Source organism: Haliotis rufescens, unplaced genomic scaffold (assembly GCF_023055435.1).
Source record: "Haliotis rufescens isolate VD_foot unplaced genomic scaffold, xgHalRufe1.0.p SCAF_116, whole genome shotgun sequence".
In the NCBI taxonomy this organism is placed as follows: domain Eukaryota; kingdom Metazoa; phylum Mollusca; class Gastropoda; order Lepetellida; family Haliotidae; genus Haliotis; species Haliotis rufescens.
In genome coordinates, this window is record NW_025963798.1 from 333,318 (window position 1) to 355,478 (window position 22,161).

General features: G+C 40.9%; 1 protein-coding gene across 4 annotated transcripts in view; it reads right to left on the reverse strand.

Moving 5' to 3' along the window:
• Positions 1-1,553: 1,553 nt before the first annotated feature.
• The window catches only part of LOC124121577, a 207,548-nt gene continuing 186,940 nt past the window's right edge, over positions 1,554-22,161 (reverse strand). Inside the window, exons 1-4 of one of the 4 annotated variants that reach the window (XM_046484592.2) lie at positions 13,084-13,226; positions 4,736-5,080; positions 4,066-4,173; positions 1,554-3,482 (exon numbers count right to left, since the gene is read on the reverse strand). In XM_046484592.2, coding sequence (XP_046340548.2) covers positions 2,706-3,482; positions 4,066-4,173; positions 4,736-5,068 — 1,218 coding nt within the window. In that variant the 5' untranslated portion in view covers positions 5,069-5,080; positions 13,084-13,226 and the 3' untranslated portion in view covers positions 1,554-2,705. Of the gene's footprint in view, positions 3,483-4,065; positions 4,174-4,735; positions 5,081-7,160; positions 7,682-9,857; positions 9,982-13,083; positions 13,227-22,161 lie in introns of those variants that run through there. The other 3 variants (XM_048393163.1, XM_046484593.2, XM_046484595.2) reach the window with 3 other exon arrangements.

The following is a 22,161-nucleotide window of genomic DNA, read 5'->3' on the forward strand; positions in this document are numbered from 1 at the left end:
ATTATAATGAACGCTGTTAGGGCTAGCGTCCGGGTACATACTATGCCTTCAATGCAGGTTGGTTGTATAAGGGGGATTTGAGTTAGAAAGAGAATATTGTTTCTGTCGCTGCTTCACGATAGAACCTTGTTTTTTTTCTGAGAGAAGGGGGAAGCCGAAGGTTTTTGCCACACCTGTCTAGCAAACAAGTATCTTGTGTATAGAACCTAAGGCAAAAAAAATAATTCCAATCTTTCTTGGATACAAATTATTTTTTCACTAAAATTCGAACCCCATCCACACCGCAAAATATCATTTAATTGGTCCCTTGACATCAATCCTCTAGTTTCACCACAAGAGGTGAGATGAGGTGAAATGACGTCGCGTTGAAGATAATTGCATGCACACGTGTGTGGGTGTATATTTGTGTGTGCGTGTGGCTGCTTGTACTGGTCCGGACTAATGTCGGTTTAAAAATACTAGCCCACTTAGATATCATGCCGCAGTTTAACATGAATAGTGAGTGAGTATGGTTTTGCGCCGATTTTAATTTATTTCCAGAAATTGGCTTCACACATTGTACCTAGAAAACATGCGATTACATACAGAGTCCACTAAGACAGCTGGGACAGTGCCGAATGCTGCGTTAAACATCACGGTTGGTATCTGTGGAAAGCATTGTATTCTAATCACGCACAGAGAACAAATAAAACTGTATTCAAAAAAATAGTTTAATCAAAATGTATAACCATATCAAAAATAATCACGGACCCACAACATGACATATACATACAATAGACACGCGCCGCATGGCTATCACAAGTCATGTCTACGTGACAATGGCAATAGACAACCAAGGTATGTAGATTGTACCTGCTCCCTGTTGATATTCACAACATGTCAGTTTCACCAATTTGTATTTAAACATTGATTTAGTGCATAGGTGTCTCCTCTGTCACTCCCACCCCTATCCAACCTCTCACCCGTCCCACCCCACCCTATCCCTCTCCCGACCCAACCCATCCCTCTCCCGAGCCACCCCGCCCCACCCTATCCATCTCCCGACCCACCCCACCCAAACCTATCCTTCTCCCGATCCAACCCCAACCTTTCCCTCTCCAGACCCCCCCTATCTCTCTCTCCCGACCCCCCCCCCCCCCCTCACACACACACCCTATCCCTCTCCCGACCCACCCTATCCCTCACCTGACCCAACCAAACCAACCTCTCTCCCGCCCCACCCTACCCATCCCCCCCCCCCACACACACACACACACACAACCCTATCCCTCTCCCGACCCACCCTATCTCTCCCCCGACCCTCCCACCCTATCCCTCTCCCGACCTTCCCCCACACACACACACCCTATCCCTCTCCCGACCCACCCTATCCCTCTCCCGACCAACCCCACCAAATCTCTCTCCCGACCCACCCTATCCCTCTCCCGAGCCACCCTGTCCCAACCTATCCCTCTGCCGCCCCACCCTATCTCTCTCCCGACCCACCCCACCCTATCTCTCTCCCGACCCTAACACCCCCACCCTATCCCTATCCCACCTCGCCCCGCCCCGCCCCGCCCCACAGTGGTGCACTGTGTCAACAACATATCTCACTCTATGCATATGGTTTTTTTTATCATGTCGTCTATTTCAATGATAAAAGGTAAGTTGATATTTGACATCGTGCGTAGCTGCATCCGCCCAATAAATGTTCATAAATATACCACAAACGGAGATCACTTTCGCCAACAGCCAACGCTCTTAGCATGACTCCCGCCAAGGGGAGGTCACATAATGAATAAATACATCAACAAACATAATCTCTATTTCAACAATTATTGTGTAAATGTTCCACCAATAGTGTCCTCATAAGCGACAACATCAACGCAATGAATTAAACAAACTAGGGAGCTCGTTGTATATAACTACTGAATGACGTCAGCAAGTGGAACAAGGGGCACTATTAAACATCGATGGAAACAAAATACCGTATATGATTTAACTGATGCACAGACAGTAACCGGAGTTATGTCCCGGTGAGATATTACACATCATATGTAGAATAATCGCAACGTCAGAACTGAGTGAGTGAGTTGTGTTTAACGCCGCTTTGAACAGCATTCCACGTAAAAAAGTATGTTATCAGCAACCGGAGCTAGTGGCACTCGAGAATCTGATAACTCATGTTATCACTCCAACCTGACACACATATCATATACACTACCGGGCAGAAGAAAGTATACACCTGAAAATTGGAATTGACCTAAAACTACAAACATTATTAAATCTTTACCAAATTGAAAACAGTCGCCGAAACACTGCAAACTTAAGGCCCGAAACACAACAAAGATACCTGGAATAAATACTCTGCATCGCCATCGAACAGCCATCTTTTGTTTGTTTCACTTTCAGACACCGTCAAACATGGGTGTTACTTAATTTTGCCCGGCAGTTTATATGCTTGAACACAGTGGGGTATCTTCAGTAATTGGACGTATGCAAAGGTTATTTTTCTCGGGGGAATAAGCTGTGTGTGGACCGCAGTACGCCTTAATTCTACAAAATGCATATATTCTTATGGTACACCGTGAAGCTATTTACACGACCGGCATGTTCGTCATCCTTGTTTCCAAACTGAGCAATCTTCTGTTACTGATTGTGCTATCAGTTCTGGCACAGGGCCTGGACTTCAGAAATCACTTTCCTGCAATGTATACGACAAGTGGTCAATTGCGCTGTGTCGGTAAGTACCTTGAGAGGTCAATATTTGCAGGAATCAACTGGTCCACTGAAATATTGTCCAGGGAGGGAATACCAATTTCCCCTAAAGGCCTATCTTCCGCTTCTGGTTTCATGACGTCATTAGTATGGGATGTTGCGTAAAAGGTGTTATTGTCGTGGGGAATATCTGGAGTGATTCTGTTAACATCATCACCGACATTAAGCCAAGCATCATTCCGCAAGATCCTTCCATTCATGGCTCTGTCTGCGTGGTGTCTGTTTGAGATCTGGACACCGTGGTCTGTTTGGCAGCTGGGACGAGTGTCACATCCTTCAGTCTTCACTCCCGGGAATGGAGGCACGTCCATGTTTGCTTGGGTTCCTTGAAAGAAGGATTCCAGGTTCCTGGACGTGGTCATCCACTGGTTGTCCATCATGTGGGGCACCTGGTGGTCAGGGCAGGGACTACCACCGCTGACGTCACTTACTGGGCTGTAGGCGTCACCAGGAACCTGGACCGTGGGGTACTGGCGAGGGAGTCCTGGACACCAGGTGTCGTCATGGTGGTCAGAGACATTACCAGGTGGACAGTGGTCAGTGTGATGGTCAGTGTGAGGGTGGATGCCTGGCCGAGGGGCACACGGCTGGCCTTGAGGATACCGGAGGCACTGACCAGACATCCTGTGTTCTCGCTCAATTCTCTTGAGATTCTCGACCTCCTGCCTGAGTAGCTCTACCTCTGCCTGAAGATCGGAGTTGGTTTTCCTCAAATCACCTAGTTCCTGAAACAAATGTAGCAAACGTGAATACAAGCTTGACATGCAAACTTACACCAGCCACGTCATAAAGCTATCGCTGTGTACTTTACGCCTCACAGAGATCAGTTGTCTTCATTTGCTGAGAAGGCTATTCGGTGTGTATTTAGTCCCAGAAATAAAGTTATCTCATTTTAAAAATAAATAACTACAAAAATGAAAAAATCCAAATAGAGCCCCAAACTGATAGGAGACATTCTAGACTTGCCAAATCATTCTAGACTTGAGTTAGATATTTTTAAATTATCAGTGTGTGGGGTCACCAACCGCATTCGTGCCATGAAGATCCGGGTTAGAACATATCTTCAGCAGCCTAATTTTACCGTAAAAGGCGACTCTGCTTGTCGTAAGAGGCGACTATCGGGATCGGGTGGTCAGGCTCACTGACTTGGTTTGATGCATGCCATCGTATCCCAATCGCGTGGATCGATGCTCATGATGTCCATCACTGGATTGTCTGGTCCAGACTCAATTATTTACAGACCGCCGTCATATAACTGGAATATTGCTTGCGGCGTTAAACAACAAACAAACAAACAAACAAACAAACCTCATTCGTCCCACATTGACTTCGTTTCTTTTTAAGGCGACATCTGTGTGCAGCCTCCCTGTTCTGTTTCCTCCTCCGGGCCTTCTTCTCCTTCTCTTCCTCCGTCAGCTGAGGAAGATCGAATTGAAATGAATACGCTTAAAGACAATTATAACTCACACTGTGCCGAGTTATCGCTACCAGAACATTGCTACCAGTAGACTTTCCAACCGTACAGGTCCAGAAAGGTATGTATGAAAAACCACATCTTTGAAGTTATTGGAACATATTGTAACATTTAATGTACCTTCTATTTAATAAGGGGCGGTCGGGTAGCCCAGTGGTTAAAGCGTTCGCTCGTCACGCCGAAGACCCGGGTTCGATTCCCGACATGGGTACAATGTGTGAAGCCCATTTCTGGTGTCCGCCGCCGTGATATTGCTGGAATATTGCTAAAAGCGGCGTAAAACCATACTCAGTCAGTCAGTCTATTTAATTAAGTCAAACTGCAATACAGAAATTGTTTAACACCCAACAACACTGATATTAACAATATCGACATGCATTGGTAAGGCACCTCAGGCTGGAACTAATTTCTGTCATGTTTGACACCTGTCACTCATGGTCACGTACCCACTGCAAATGTAGACTGCGCATGTCTAAATCTGAAGCAGTTTGATTGACAGTTTACCTCATGTTTCACGGGCGTGTTGAATTCTACTTTGATCTCCTCCGCCCCGCGGGCAATCCTGTCGTTGATGACCTTGCGCCGGACCGCACTGATCACGTGAGAGGACCGGGGCACACGCTGTTGGTTCTCCATCAGAGGTGACCCCGCCTCGAAGCTGGGCCCGTCCATATTGCTGAGGGGAGGTGGGGCTGAATAAGGCGACAACGCCTCCGGGCTCGGCCCGCCCATGTTGCTCACGGGGGATGGGGTTGAATGGGTAGACCGCAAACTTGAGTGACAAGGGCCCAGGTCGGGTTTTCTCATCACGCTGTCTGATTTGCCCTCTCGCGACATGATGCTTCATCCCTGAAAAAAACAAAACATTAAAACATAAAAAATAAAACGAAATGTATCATACGATACACTTTATAATATTTTGTAAGGTATTAAACGATTCAGTCAATGATAATATGTAATGAATTTAAGATTGAGGCAATAATATATTGTAATGTTTCCAGCAAATAGTAAAATATAACATATTATACCATTCAGTTTTTAATATAATGTAATTATCAAACTATTCAGTCAATAATAAAATATAACGTGTTATACGATTCAGTCAATAATAAAATGTTACATTTGATAAAATTCAGTTAATAATAAAATGTACCATATTATAGGCTACGATTCAGTAAATAATAAAAGTTGATAAAATGTTATGTATAATAAGATTCAGTCGATAATAAACTGTAATGTATAATAAGATACCGTCAGTAATAAACTGTAATGTATAATAACATACAGTCAGTAATAAACTGTAATGTATAATAAGATACCGTCACTAATAAACTGTTATGTATAATAAGATACCGTCACTAATAAACTGTAATGTATAATAAGATACAGTCAGTAATAGAAAGTAATGTATAATAAGATACCGTCAGTATTAAACTGAAATGTATAATAAGATACCGTCAGTAATAAACTGTAATGTATAATAAGATACCGTCACTAATAAACTGTAATGTATAATAAGATACCGTCACTAATAAACTGTAATGTATAATACGATACCGTCAGTAATAAACTGTAATGTATAATAACATACAGTCAGTAATAGAAAGTAATGTATAATAAGATACCGTCAGTAATAAACTGTAATGTATAATAAGATACCGTCAGTAATAAACTGTAATGTATAATAAGATACCGTCAGTAATAAACTGTAATGTATAATAAGATACAGTCACTAATAAACTGTAATGTATAATAAGATACCGTCACTAATAAACTGTAATGTATAATAAGATACAGTCAGTAATAGAAAGTAATGTATAATAACATACAGTCAGTAATATAAAGTAATGCATAATAAGACACAGTCACTAACATTCTAATAAACTCGACAGTATGTAGAAAGAATATAGTTATTTTGGGGGGGATTAAACCTCCCCATTACCTTCATTAAATATCAGGGTTATTCAATCTCCTTGTGTTCTTCAAAACAAAACTCACTATTTCCAATTTGTCTGAAGAAATTCCTTATATTTTGGTAACCGTGATTCTAAAATGTATACAAAAAAAAGGACTGGAAATCTATTTGAAAATATTCACGATGTCCAACTGGCGCAATGTGTGGTTTCGGTTCTTGTGTACCTGCTGGGCGAAAGGTCCAACGTTCATTTCGACACATTACGAAACCTTCCACGAAAAAGGACTAATGTTTCAGATTTCGTTAACGAAAATGTTTACAAATATTTGTCAATGGATTTCTAAAGAACAGAATCAACTTGTAAAATCAAATTAAGTTAATTATTTAATCATTTAAATATCAATTAAAATTATCCACAACAAGTTAGCTTAAATATTAACTCTGTCAGCCGCGAGGTTAATAAACAAACTGGATGTGTGCATGGGTTATAATAACACGGGAGAACAACAAACAATGCGCTGAAAAATAAATTCACCAAACAACATCACACGGCTTTTCTTGGCATCTCGAACTTAAATATATCGTACTCACCTTTATATAGGATATTCCTAATATTCAATGATTAATCAAGGTGATTCCTACTAATATGAATATTGAAAAACAATAATTTCCCTTATCCCTCTGAATGTCGTGCGGCATATCCTACCTAATAATTCTATGTATACTACCACTGCTAATCCACGTTATTGTGTTAAAAAACCCTAAAACAGTCCCCTCATCTCTCTGTTCTTTTAACATTAAACCTTTCCCTTACTTTCATTGATTTTTTATAAAGAAAATTATTAGGAGTAAGAACACATGAGGCGAGTGTTACCAATGTTATAAGAAATATAAATCTAATATCATAATCATTTCACCATCGGCATGTCAAGCACAAACTAAATGTACCTCGGTTATAGTGGTCAAATGTTAATATTTGCTAGTCGTACACGCATATTCTGATTTTACACATACTATATTATCAGTTGTATTAATCCAAATATTCAGTTAAAACACAACGTCGTGTACCACCGGAGACGCCATATAGACTGGTATAGTTAATACCAAACTGAATTACGACTTTGGAATCCCTACAACGCAATTAAGGCAGCCCCCGTCTATTTGGCGGGTCTGATGCAATCAGTTTCACGGAGAGATAGCCTTTTATGGTCTATCACTGACGCGGGATCAATAATGAGAAATCGATCTCCGCGTTATGGAATACTCCTCAGGAATGCACGTTACAGTGAAATCGATAAATGTTGCGAGAGTAATTACGAATCTTTTACTGTAGCCCGTGACGCAAGTGGGTAGGCGACGTGATTCGTGCTGCTCGGTCGAGCGTGTCTCGTGCAAACTGCCATCGTCGACATTCGGGAACATTCGCGGTTGCTCGTGGTGGTGTAATCGTTCACGCCGCGTGATCTGAATGACGGACGGGTATTGTGATCGCCACATGACTTCCGGGTGTTGCGAATACACTACGTGTATTTAAATATACCCGCACCATAGATATGAAGATAAATAAACACGGAACATGTCCTGCTGAACCGCGACTACTTGGAAAGCGTGGAGAGCTTCGGGTGGCAGTTCTGGGAACTCACGCGGCGCCGGTGTTAAGAAACTTCACCTTTAAGTTTGTGTGTAGGCCTTTTGTTCTATACATGTTCGGAGTTAGTGAATCACTGTCACTTGACGTCCACCGACTCCATGAGTGTACCGTTAGTGGGCGACGGCGATAACATAACCTCGTTACGTCTGAAAAATTTCGCTTTGTATCATCGATATACCGCGAACGTCCTTCTCTGATTGTCAGGTGGTGGTAGAACAAGTAGTAGTAGTAGTAGTAGTTATGCCATGTTATTACTTATTTCCAATAGACGTATAATAATAATAATAATCATCATCATCATCAATCATCATCATCATAATCATAAGATATATGGTATTATGATTGTGATTATATAACAACAGCAGAAGTAATTGTAATCATAATGCTAGCGGTCGTCGCTAGACCAGATAACTGTCGTTGTTGAAGGAGTTAGGGTCTCTGCTGCGGTACAATACGGAGGCAAGAAGATGAAGCAGCTTCAGGTAGCGGCGGGAGATGTGGATGAGGAAACTGCTTCACTCATCTCGTGCACACATCTTGTACATATAAAACCACATTCTTGTGTCTATTGTAGTTTCAAATCATTCCGTTACGATAACACTGCTTCCTGAACCACTGCACTCCCATCAGTTCCGGCTTCTAGGCACGTGCCGTGACACACAAGCAGCCTGGCTACCATGGAGGGGGCCGTGTGTGGATGAGAGGCTTGTCCTCACAGATGATACACTGCACGCATCATACCATACGAAGATACAGGGAATTATATCATACCAAGATACAGGGCATTAAACCATACCGAGATTCAGGGAATTATACCCTACCAACTTACAGGGCATTATACCATACCAAGATACAGGGCATTAAACCATACCGAGATTCAGGGAATTATACCCTACCAACTTACAGGGCATTATACCATACCAAGATACAGGGCATTATACCATACCAAAGACACAGGGCATTATACCATACCAAAGATACAGGGCATTATACCATACCAAAGACACAGGGCATTATACCATACCAAAGATACATGGCATTAATACGATACCAAAGACACAGGGCATTATACCATACCAAAGATACAGAACGTTATACCATACCAAAGATACATGGCATTAATACGATACCAAGATACAGGACAGTATATCATACCAAAGATACAGAACGTTATACCATACCAAAGATACATGGCATTAATACGATACCAAGATACAGGACAGTATATCATACCAAGCACACAGGTCATTATGAATTAAATAATTTCGTTTCCGAAAACACGTATACACATTAACTCACGAATATATTTTTGATACAGAATCCGACATATTTTATGTAACGGTAACACATGCCTTTTTTCATATACAGACTGTTGTTTAAAAAACACACGTCGGCACCTCAATTCTTTCACTGACTCCAGGCAGAACGTGTAATTACGCAACCACTTTCAGCATTTCGATAACAGACTTGGCATGTTTGTGACGCCCAGACCAAAATATGTGTATGATGATTATTATTATAACTGTGCTTGATGTGCTCAATAAAGCACCGTGTCATGCACAACACAACACTACGCTGCGGCTACAGCATATTCTGACTTACACATACCATATTATCAGTTGTATTAATCCAAATATTCAGTTATATAGACAGAACGTTTGGACGTTTCTGACCGCGAGATCAGGTTACTGTAACATGATTTGGGAATAACGTCACTTGACCTGTTTAGGACAGTCGCTTATATTCGTTCAAAAGAAGACTTGTAGAGCGTTTAAGAACTTTCGATATTGTTTTCGCCACATTTAATTTGTTCAGATTTTCTAAAAGCAATTCAACAGCCATTAATGACTAATGACACTAATAGAAAACATCAAGACTTTACAAGTTATCGGCATGACCGACAGACACGAGTAACGGCATCTAGGCGTTCTGTCATTGTCACAAATCAATATAAAGCATGGTTAGAATAGGTCAGTGCTAAAGTATATACATATATCTTTAGAAATACAAATATGCCGCCCATCGGGGAATAATGGGGAGAGAGTAAATGTGCTTCTTACCATAATTTAAGGAACAGGGGGAAAACAGAATCCAGTACGAATATCACAACCGTCTCACTCTCGTAGTTCACTCTGTGGGACTCACGCCGCTACTGAAAGGCGACGTGAGTCGACTGCAGTTATAATTAAATACCCATGACTGTTCACCGTGCAGGCTGAATCAGGGGAGGTAACTCTGTCGTGTTTGTCAGTGGCATATGATTACAACAAATAGATATATATGTCATGTTTGAATTTTTTTAAACAACAAAATTATTTTTTCAGTTTGACCTGATTTTTTTTATTGAACGGGGTCATTCGTTATTCGAAACAACATAATATTTGCTTTGTGTTTAATCCATGGACTGAAATTGTGTATACGCACACATTTATTTCACAAATTAATACATTTGGTTCAGAAATTATACATTAACTGCTTCTTGGTATATACTGAGTATAATACATCTTCCATGTGGTCAAATAGATAACAACAGTAAAAATGGCACCTTCACCACCCACACGATTAGTGGTGTTGTGTTTGTTTGTCTGTTCAATGTGTATGTCTGTTACTCTATACGTTCTCTGCTTGGCTTCACTTTGTACGACTGTCGGAATATGTATCTACTGGTGGAAATGTGTGGCAGGTTGTATTTCGTCAGATCTATATACGGGTCACAAAAACCGACGTGATGTATACGTCAGTCGTATCTTCCGTCGTACATATTTTGTCTGTGTTGTTCCTAGCCGTTGTAATAATTGAATGTTGTTCCTAGCCGTTGTAATAATTGTATGTTGTTCCTAGCCGTTGTAATAATTGTATGTTGTTCCTAGCCGTTGTAATAATTGTATGTTGTTTCTAGCCGTTGTAATAATTGTCTGTTGTATCTAGCCGTTGTAATAATTGAACGTTGTTCCTAGCCGTTGTAATAACTGTATGTTGTTCCTAGCCGTTGTAATAATTGTCTGTTGTATCTAGCCGTTGTAATAATTGTACGTTGTTCCTAGCCGTTGTAATAACTGTATGTTGTTCCTAGCCGTTGTATTAATTGTCTGTTGTATCTAGCCGTTGTAATAATTTACGTTGTTCCTAGCCGTTGTAATAACCGTATGTTGTTCCTAGCCGTTGTAATAATTGTCTGTTGTTTCTAGCCGTTGTAATAATTGTCTGTTGTATCTAGCCGTTGTTATAATTGTCTGTTGTATCTAGCCGTTGTAATAATTTACGTTGTTCCTAGCCGTTGTAATAACTGTATGTTGTTCCTGGCCGTTGTAATAATTGTCTGTTGTTTCTAGCTGTTGTAATAATTGTCTGTTGTATCTAGCCGTTGTAATAATTGTACGTTGGTCCTATCCGTTGTAATAACTGTATGTTGTTCCTAGCCGTTGTATTAATTGTCTGTTGTATCTTGCCGTTGTAATAATTGTCTGTTGTATCTAGCCGTTGTAATAATTGTATGTTGTATCTAGCCGTTGTAATAAATGTATGTTTTTCCTAGCCGTTGTAATAATTGTATGTTGTTTCTAGCCGTTGTAATAATTGTATGTTGTTCCTAGCCGTTGTAATAATTGTCTGTTGTATCTAGCCGTTGTAAAAATTGTACGTTGTTCCCAGCCGTTGTAATAACTGTATGTTGTTCCTAGCCGTTGTATTAATTGTCTGTTGTATCTAGCCGTTGTAATAATTGTCTGTTGTATCTAGCCGTTGTAATAATTGTATGTTGTATCTAGCCGTTGTAATAATTGTATGTTGTTCCTAGCCGTTGTAATAATTGTATGTTGTTCCTAGCCGTTGTAATAATTGTATGTTGTATCTAGCCGTTGTAGATAAATGTCTTATTTCTAGCAGTTGTACAGAACTTTCTATCTTGTTTTTAGCAGTTGTACACAATTGTCTGTGCTGCATCTAGCAGTTGTACACAGTTGTCTATGTTGTTCTAGCCGCTGTACATTACATGGCTGGGTTGTATCTAACTAGCTGAAGTATTCCTCTATTTAATATTATTTCTTACAGTTCGTTTCCTTAGTGTTATGGGTTGTATCTAACTAGCTGCAGTATTCCTCTATTTAATATCATTTCTTACAGTTCGTTTCCTTAGTTTTATTGTGGTAAATACAATTATTTATTGTGCTAAATAAATTAGTTGTATGGTAAATAATTTTATTGTACTTCCTTAACCACGTGGCTATCTTTGTATTTTTGTTATTTTATCTGCTTAGTGTTTTAACAATAAATGTTAGTACCTGTCAATGTATGTTTAGTAATCTCTTTTTATCGCCTAACGTCAAACGTCATCCCGTGCGTGTATCTTTTACTGTTAGACAAACATTTAAGTGAGCATCCACATAGAGAGCGAGGGGGGTGGGGGGTGGGGGGGTGGGGGTGGGGGGTGGGGGTGGGGGGGAGAGTACGGGGGAGAGAGAGAGAGAGACAGCGGAAGAGACACAGAGAGAGGGGAGAGAGTGAGAGGGCGGAAGAGACAGAGAGAGAGAGAGAGCGGAAGAGACACAGAGAGAGGGGATTGAGAGAGATAGAGAGGGTGTAGGTAAGAGAGAGGGAGGGGAGAGAGAGAGCGGAAGAGACACAGAGAGAGGAGATTGAGAGAGATAGAGATGGTGTAGGTAAGAGAGAGAGAGGGGAGAGAGAGAGAAAGCGGAAGAGACACACAGAGAGAGAGAGCGGAAGAGACACAGAGAGAGGGGATTGAGAGAGATAGAGAGGGTGTAGGTAAGAGAGAGGGAGGGGAGAGAGAGAGCGGAAGAGACACAGAGAGAGGAGATTGAGAGAGATAGAGATGGTGTAGGTAAGAGGAGAGAGGGGAGAGAGAGAGAGCGGAAGAGACACAGAGAGAGGGGACTGAGAGAGATAGAGAGGGTGAAGGTAAGAGAGAGAGAGGGGAGAGAGAGAGAGAGCGGAAGAGACACAGAGAGAGGGGACTGAGAGAGATAGAGACGGTTAAGGTAAGAGAGAGAGAGGGGGAGAGAGAGAGCGGAAGAGACACACAGAGAGGGGATAGAGAGGGTGAAGGTAAGAGAGAGAGAGGGGAGAGAGTGAGAGAGGATGTGGGGGGGAAATTTCGAGAGGCGTATAATATACAAAAAGAAAGCAAAACCATTTTCCATTCATGACATTGGCATAGCGTGTCGACGAGCACGTGCTGTCACAGTGACGGATGGATCAGTTACTCAGCCAATGTCAGTTATTATAGCCCCACGTCCAAGTGACAACTGATCAAATATCATGACTTACCATAATAACTACATATAGCTGCAAGCCTTCAGTGAATTCTGTCCAGGATTCCGAAACACACAACCGCTCGGCTTTCCGAGAATACAGGCAACATCTGGGTTTACCCGTGGTATCAGGGTATTTAAAACCAGAGAGCAGGTCCAGACACGAAATCAGGGAAGACAACTCTTGTCTGATTACTCACTCCAATTCATCATAGTCTCAACCGCTTTATATATGCAATCTAAATTCGTCAACCTTTTATTTTAATATCTTATTTCTTTGAAAAACAAACCAAGAAGAACTGATTCTGTAAATCAGTACCCCCTAACTTTTTACAAAAGGGACGTGCAATTAAGACGCAGTTTCCCTTGCACGAAATCTCCGTGCGTAATCGACGCGACAGCCCTGCCAATCAGTTGTCATTTACTATTGTAAATATCAGTCTGCCAGTCACCGCCCTTTATGTATGTCATATACAGTTGTCGATAGCAGCAGCATGTGTTGATATCAACACCTGGCACTTACATAAGCTCCACACACGGGACATCGCTCACAGGAGCTTTCGGATTTGTTGACGCTATTAAATGTCGTAAATAGAGATGAATTTTATTCTTCGATAGGTTTCGTAATTAAACAAGAATAAGAAGGCATTGTTTGTCTACATTTCATACGAATTTCACTGGCTACATATATTTTTATTTACCGTTTACCAAAGGATTTAGTTTTGCGTTATTTCAATATTGATCAATATGTCATATTTTTCTCTTTACCTGAGACCGCAAAAATAATAACAGTAGCTTCGATGAACAATGTTAACGTTGTTATTTGCAGTTGGATTGTTGTGCATGGAGATGGTCGTGAATTTAATATATAATGGCGTTGATGCTGAAATTGTTAAACATCTTATATGATATAACTATCACATTTATTAAATTATAAGAAAATAGGACAGATTGTGTTACGCTTATATAGCTGTACACAAGAAACAAGGACTTACTTACATTACTTCAAATGTTAATATGTTTGACGGTGTTCAATTTATTGTTTTGGTTGAGAGCCTAATTTTAACTTTTGTATGTTTTTGAAAATCGTGCGTGGAAATAAACACGTAGTTCGTGATATCAGGGCGTTTAAGCGCTCATTGGTTTTGTATGAGTTCAACAGCAGCTACAGACATTCAACACATATAACTGTATCAGTTGTTTTGTATTGATTTCGTCACTCTGTTAAACAAGATATTCATGAAGCACGATAACCATGACAATCGAACACAACAAAAATATGAAATTATATAAATCGCCAATTAAGGTACCAGTTTAAATTCGAATCATTTAAACTATTAACTTGATCTTGATAGCGATAGCTGCATGTGTAATGTGCACGTATGGAGAGGGGAAATGGAATTCAAACGGACTGTGGCTTATAAATATTTCATAACTAAAAACAGGTAAATCATTCAAATATGTGTTAAGGGAGATACACAATTTCCACGCTGAGTAGGGGGCACGGGGGGCCCAGTCGTCTAAGGCGCCGCGATTCGCTGTGCAGAGTTGCGTCCCTTGGGCACACCAGAAACCTATGATTGTGGGTTCGAATCCCGGTTCGCCCCAATTATGTTTCTAGGTTTGTCAGCACCATACCCGTGCTCGTGGGTTTCACCGAAGTGGTAAACGTCTGAGACCTGCATCACTTCGGGCTTTCCTCCCATATTAAGCTGACACGGCGCGATATAACTGGAATATCGTTAAAAGCGGCGTTAATCCAAATTCACTCACTCACTCCACGCTGAGTTAACGCTGCAATCTATCTTTTTCTCGGAAAAGATAGGTTGTCAGAGTCACTGTGTTTCCGGAAGTCTTTCACTTGTTTCAGAGTCATTCGGGCGGCGGGGATGTACTGATTGGACAATCTTACTGGGTGTATATATATATATATACTGGACACATGTACTGCACATACTCTGTTTCTCTGGGTGAAATACATGCAGCAACACACGCACCTGATCACAAATAAAATAATTCAACATATAAAGTTTTTCAGGTTTTTATTAGGATGTATTCTTGTTTTTTATTTCCACACACCACGTGACCTAGCGACATTAGCGCGAAAAGGTATCTGCGCCTTTTCTTACTGAGACGCATCATGTGGAAGGTGACATTGGGAGGGTTAATGAATGCCTCTATTGGATGAAGATGCTGCACGGAATTAGTGAACCATTGATTTGTTTTTAAAAATAAAAGCAGCATATTTTCTAGTCATTATTACTGTTGTTGTTGTAATAATAATTATTATTACTATTATAATTAGGGTTGGGAATTGGACCAAAAAGTGTATTGCGATATATTGCAATATTCCAAAAACATATTGCAATATTATTTTGCAATATATTGGGAAATAATTTCTACCAAGAGAAAAGCTTTTTTTCATATCCCTTTGACAAATATTAATATGAAAGCTGCAATGTTAACAATTTGGTCAAAATTATGAACCAATTTTAATAAATTGTACTATTATTTTTATCTACAATCAAATAAAGAGTATGAAGCATTTGTTTTGTCTTTGTTTTGATTTAATAAGGTAAGACTATACATCATGGCATATACATGTCAGTCGCAGTTTGAATAATGAGGGAAAAACCGATACGCCAAAAACGTATCGCGATACGTATCGTGATGAATTTGTATTGCAATATACCGGTATACCGATAAAACCGCACATCCCTAATTATTATTATTACTATTATTGTTGTTGTTGTTGTTTTATTTTTATTTTAATTATTATTTTTTATATCGCCCACCGTGGTATTTTGGGAAACTTTTGATTCCTTGGAGTTATTTTAATAAGATACTGGACCTGTCTGCGAGTTGACGATGCTGTTGTTTGCTGTCGTTAACGTTGAAGACATATATTGTTCGTGTTAGTTAAATATTAGCTTGGTAACACGCCTGTTCAATAGTTTAAAATATGAAAATAAGAACTATATAACCTGTATGTTGAAACAATTTTTGTACAAATGCGACATCGTGCTAGTAGATATGTATGTGGTCTCGACATGTGTTTATAGTGTATGTTTGTATAGAGTTTCTAAAATCTACTAGTATATTAAAAAAGCATCTAACATTTCTCAGTAATTTACCCGCTTATAAACTAGTTTTAGATACCCCAGACAAGACTAGATCAATATGTTTTGGGGTTAGACTAAAGCAAGGGAAATACAGCAAAGAAACAGTAATATTGTATAAACTACTTTACCATAACTTCTCGAAAGGTCTGACTGACGATTGGATGCAACATGTTAAAACTATTCTTGAGTGTGCCTTTCATATCATCTTTAACAGTAACAACAATTGCATACGTGAGAGAGATTAACATGAGTAGGTTAAACATGACAGCAGAAGGGTAATACTGTAACAACTTGATGGACAGAGAACATGTATGCATTGTTGTTACTGTTAATGTTCATCATTCAGCCTTGCATCTAAGTAATGCCTATCAAACAATTAATTTCGTATTTGAATGGTGATATTCAATCTGGAATAGGATACAACGTGTTAAGTAACTTTGGTGTCCGTCAATCATATATCGTGCGTTCCCACTCACTCACTCACCCACTCACTCACTCACTCACCCACTCACTCACTCACTCACTCACTAACTCACCCACTCACCCACTCGCTCTCTCACTCACTCACTCACTCACTCACTCACTCACTCACTCACTCACTCACTCACCCACCCACTCACAGAACCAACCACCCACCCACCCACCCACCCACCCACTCACTCACTCACTAACTCACCCACTCACCCACTCGCTCTCTCACTCACTCACTCACTCACTCACTCACTCACCCACCCATCCACCCACCCACCCACTCACCCACCCACTCACCCACCCACCCATCCACCCACTCACTCACTCACTCACTCACTCACTCACTCGACCACCCACCCGCCCACCCACCCACTCACTCACTCACTCACTCACTCACTCACTCACCCACTCACTCACTAACTGTAAAATTTCACGTGAACAATATCGATCGTCGGCATGTATACACAACAGTGCGGGCCATTGTTTGACTAACGGGATTAGTGAAATAAGCATGCATCTGAAATATAACAGTAACGGTTATTGTAAGGGACAATCACATGCTCCGCTGGCATCCCTCCAACTTCCTTGTCAAGGTGCACCTACTGACAGTCCATTATACATATACCGGGCCCATGTACGTCACATACAGGCCCAGATTACAGCGTGCATTTTGATTGCAGAATAGCATCGATTCTATTTGACTTAATCGTTACTTGTCGGCTGCAGTTGCATAATGACGAAAATGGCGTCTCAATTATAGGTTACGCCATCACATTGTCTGATTGTTATCACTTATGATGACGAGGAAGATGAAGTATGTCATTAGGCATGATGAAAACAAGACCCCGTATAGCAGTGAGTGAGTTAGGTTCAACTCCTCTTTGAAGTGTATTTTAATTACATCACAACGTGTCTGTCAGTTCTATGGGAGGATGCTCTCAGATACAGAGACAGGTCAAAAGTTTCCACGACCACATCAACTGATGCTGAGTGAGTGAGTGAGTGAGTGAGTGAGCACCGATTCAACACAGCTTGTATGAAACACACACCCATTAATGACAAATATTAAGAAATATATTCTTGTAAGCTATTGTCTGACACAAAATCAATGCCTGTGACGGGTATTGAATACTTTTCACGCGAGTAATTGCAGCAAGTAAAACCCACACCTGCACAGGTACCCCTGATCAGGCATGAGATCAAACGAGGCTTTTTATACTTCATAGTTGCAAATCAATAAATCTGTCTGCAGTGATTTTACGCCAGACTAGATCGATACAGCGTAGAGTACACGTGAATTCATGTCAGTAACCGCTATGACGTCAGTTGGGGTGCAAGTGAGCATGCGCATGTCAGAACATAACGGTACCGGCCTTCTTTAATGTCGTAGTGATGTCGCGTTTAATCTGAGCTTACCCGACGAATAGACCATGCATGATGTTATTGTATTACAATGACCAACAAGGAAATAACTCAAGGTCGTTCAATCACATGCTATTTTGATTACTGTGGTATGTGTAATCCCTTCTTCTACACTGCTTGGTTGAGATGGGGGGTGGGGGGTGGGTGTTAGAAGAGTAAGCAATAGAGGAAACATAAAGGGATGCTGTTGAGAGGTACCAGTAAAGGGGTACCCGAGAGGGGACACATCTTTTTTTGTTTTTTTTATGGACATGTATATATAGGTCACACTATTATTATAAGGACACTTCTATGTAGTCACATTGTTATTCTAGGGACATTTATATACAGTCACATTATTATTCGAGGGGCATTTCTATATAGTCAAATTATTATTCGAGGGACATTTCTATATAGTCACATTATTAATCTTTTGACATGTCTACATAGTCACATGATTATTATCGGGACATTTTTATATGGTCACATTATTATTCTAGGGACATTTCTATATAGTCACATTATTATTCTAGGGACATTTCTATATAGTCACATTATTGTTATAGAGACATTTCTATATAGTCACATTATTGTTATAGAGACATTTCCATATAGTCATATTATTAATCTTGGGACATGTCTACATAGTCACATTATTATTATAGGGACATTTTTATATGGTCACACTATTCATCTTGTAAAAGATCAAATTGTACCACTGTGAAATAACTATAATAACATCATAACCATAGTTCTGAGAAGCGAGAACTTCCCAGTAAAGTCCAGCTGTGGTTTGCCCCAATACATTTCCATATCGTGGTCCATGGTCCTATCGAAGTCAGTTTAACAAACGCTAAATTTCGCATTACCTTTGTAAACACTGTTCACTATCTGCTAGTGATAATATCAACAGTAATAATACTGCAATAAATAAAGTAAGCAATATGAAGAGCTTTGTACTGCTAGAGAAATATTGACAGAAAGAGGCGGGCCGTGACACGCCAAGGAGTGGGGTGTATGCTCTATAAGAGCACAGGTTATTCAAGAAATATATATTTTTTAATTGAATAGAAAAATCCATCGTCGATTAAGACTGTAAATTTAAGAAGATCTTTAACAAAATTTAGATGTTGTTCAAATGATTTTAAAATACATAAATATAGAATGTCTTGTGACCATGACTTTGCTGACAGTCTATGCAATTTCTGTAAAGAAGACTTAGATGATGAATACCATGCACTATTTATATGTCCAGCTTATACTAACTTAAGGATAAGGTATTTGCCCTCGTATCATTATCAATATCCTACCGTGCACAAGTTTGTATTGTTACTCACAACAAATGACGACATCATTTTATTTCAGGCAAATCTTTATATTGAAAAAAAATGTTTTAACTTAAATTCCAAAGCCAATATAAACTGAAGCGCTCTGTCACAATATGTGAAATATTATCCAATCATCTCTTCTATTGGCCTCATGGCAAGACTATACGAAATACATTCTGTTCTGTTAAACTGATACATATATACGAGTGAGTGAGTGAGTGAGTGAGTGAGTGAGTGAGGGGTGGGTGGGTTAGGTGGGTGAGTGAGTGAGTGAGTGAGTGAGTGAGTGAGTGAGTGAGTGAGTGCGTGAGTGAGTGAGTGAGTGAGTGAGTGGGCGAGCGTGTGTTCTTCAAAGCTCAGCAATAATCCAGCGAAATGACGGCGGTCTGTAAATAATCTAGACCAGACAATTCAGTGATTGACTTCATGAGCATTGATCTACGAAATTGGGATACGATGACATGCATCAACCAAGTCAGCGAGCCTGACCACTCGATCCCGTTAGTCGCCCCTTACGACAAGCATGAGATGCTGCAGACCAATTCTAACCCGAATATTCATGGGTAAAGTGTGAGTGTGGGTAGCACATATACATTCGAAATTTAATATTAGTAGTGCAATGTGATATGCAATCTCAACGAAATTAATAATTCACCTTTCCAACTCGAACTACAGAGTACTCGATATGATTTCGATGGTGACCCTGACTTCGAGCTACCAAGGTTTCACTGTTTCCTCATGGAAACTGGAAGGTGTTCATTTCAAGCCCTGGATAGTCTTGCATAAGTCTCTAAGGCAATGATTGTTAGTATAAATCATTATTTCTAGATTGTGTAAATAATATGAACAAGTTGTCCCTATAAGAGACTGTAGTCCTTACTGTCCACATATCTAGACTTGCCTATTAGGAGGATACAATTACTACACATCCATGGACTTATCTTTCAGTTCAGCCTTGGAGCAAGGCTAGCCCTGGGCTAACAACAGTAAATCGCGCGGTTAAGCGCACCTGGTATGTCGATCTCCCCATGGTATACATGCCCCCCTGGGTCCGTGGGTTGTATTACATTCAAGGCACGTGCCTTCCTGTTGCATCACGGGCCTGCTATTGACATAATGATAATGTACTACACCTGTACAAGTATTCTGTTTAAGGATTAAGGTTTTGATGTATAGATGTGTATATTACAAAATTCAATAAAAAACCTTTTTGACAATGTTCAACTGATGGACATTTAATAACCAGGTAATATAAAACGCTGCTTTAGATCACGGAACCATCCGTGTCTCTACCGTACATGGAGGGTTGTCAGGTCTTGACTGAGAGTGCATGGCGTCGAGTCGGAATAAAACATGGGTTACTGATGAGTTTAACAACCTTTAAACTTTCGAATAATCGAAAACACGGAATGGTAAAGTGTCATTAGTTTGTGACGTGTTGACGTAGGACGGAGATATCTGGGAACGTTGGCTGGCTAATAGGGGTAGACTATCCACCACCATCCACCCCCAACCAACACCATCCAACACCATCCACCCCCACCCAACACCATCCAACACTACCCAATAACATCTAACACCACAAAACACTACCTGACCCAATCTGACCCAAGTCAACACCACAACACCCCCCAACATCACCATACAGCATCCAATACCACCCAAAATGACCCCAAACCACCCAACTCTAACCAACACCACCAACCAAAACCTCCCAACACCATCCAACCCAACCCAACAACCCAACAACCCAACACCATCCAACACTACCCAACACCAACCAACACCAACCAACACCACCCAACACTACTCAATACAATCCAACACCACCCAACACCACCCAACACCGCCAACCAAAACCTCCCAACACCATCCAACACAACCAAACACCAACCAACACCACCCAACACTACTCAATACAATCCAACACCAACCAACACCATCCAACACCTTAAAACACCACCCAACACCATCCAACACCACTCAACACCATCCAACACCACCCAACACTATTCAACACCAACCAATACCATCCAACACTAACCGACACCATTCAACACCAACCAACACCACCCAACACCATCCAACACAACCCAACACCATCCAACACCACTCAACACCATCCAACACCACCCAACACCATTCAACACCACCCAACACCATCCAACACTAACCGACACCATCCAACACCAACCAACACCACCCAACACCATCCAACACAACCCAACACCATCCAACACCATCCAACACCATCCAACACCAACCAACACAACCCAACACCATCCAACACCATCCAACACAACCCAACACCATCCAACACCACTCAACACCAACCAACACCACCCAAAACCATCCAACACAACCCAACACCATCCAACACAACCCAACACCATCCAACACAACCCAACACCATCCAACACCACCCAACACCATTCAACACCATCCAACACCACTCAACACCAACCAACACCACCCAACACCATCCAACACCACCCAACACCATCCAACACAACCCAACACCATCCAACACAACCCAACACCATCCAACACCACCGAACACCATTCAACACCATCCAACACCACTCAACACCAACCAACACCACCCAACACCATCCAACACAACCCAACACCATCCAACACAACCCAACACCATCCAACACAACCCAACACCATCCAACACCACCCAACACCATTCAACACCAACCAACACCACCCAACACCACCCAACACCATCCAACACAACCCAACACCATCCAACACCATCCAACACCA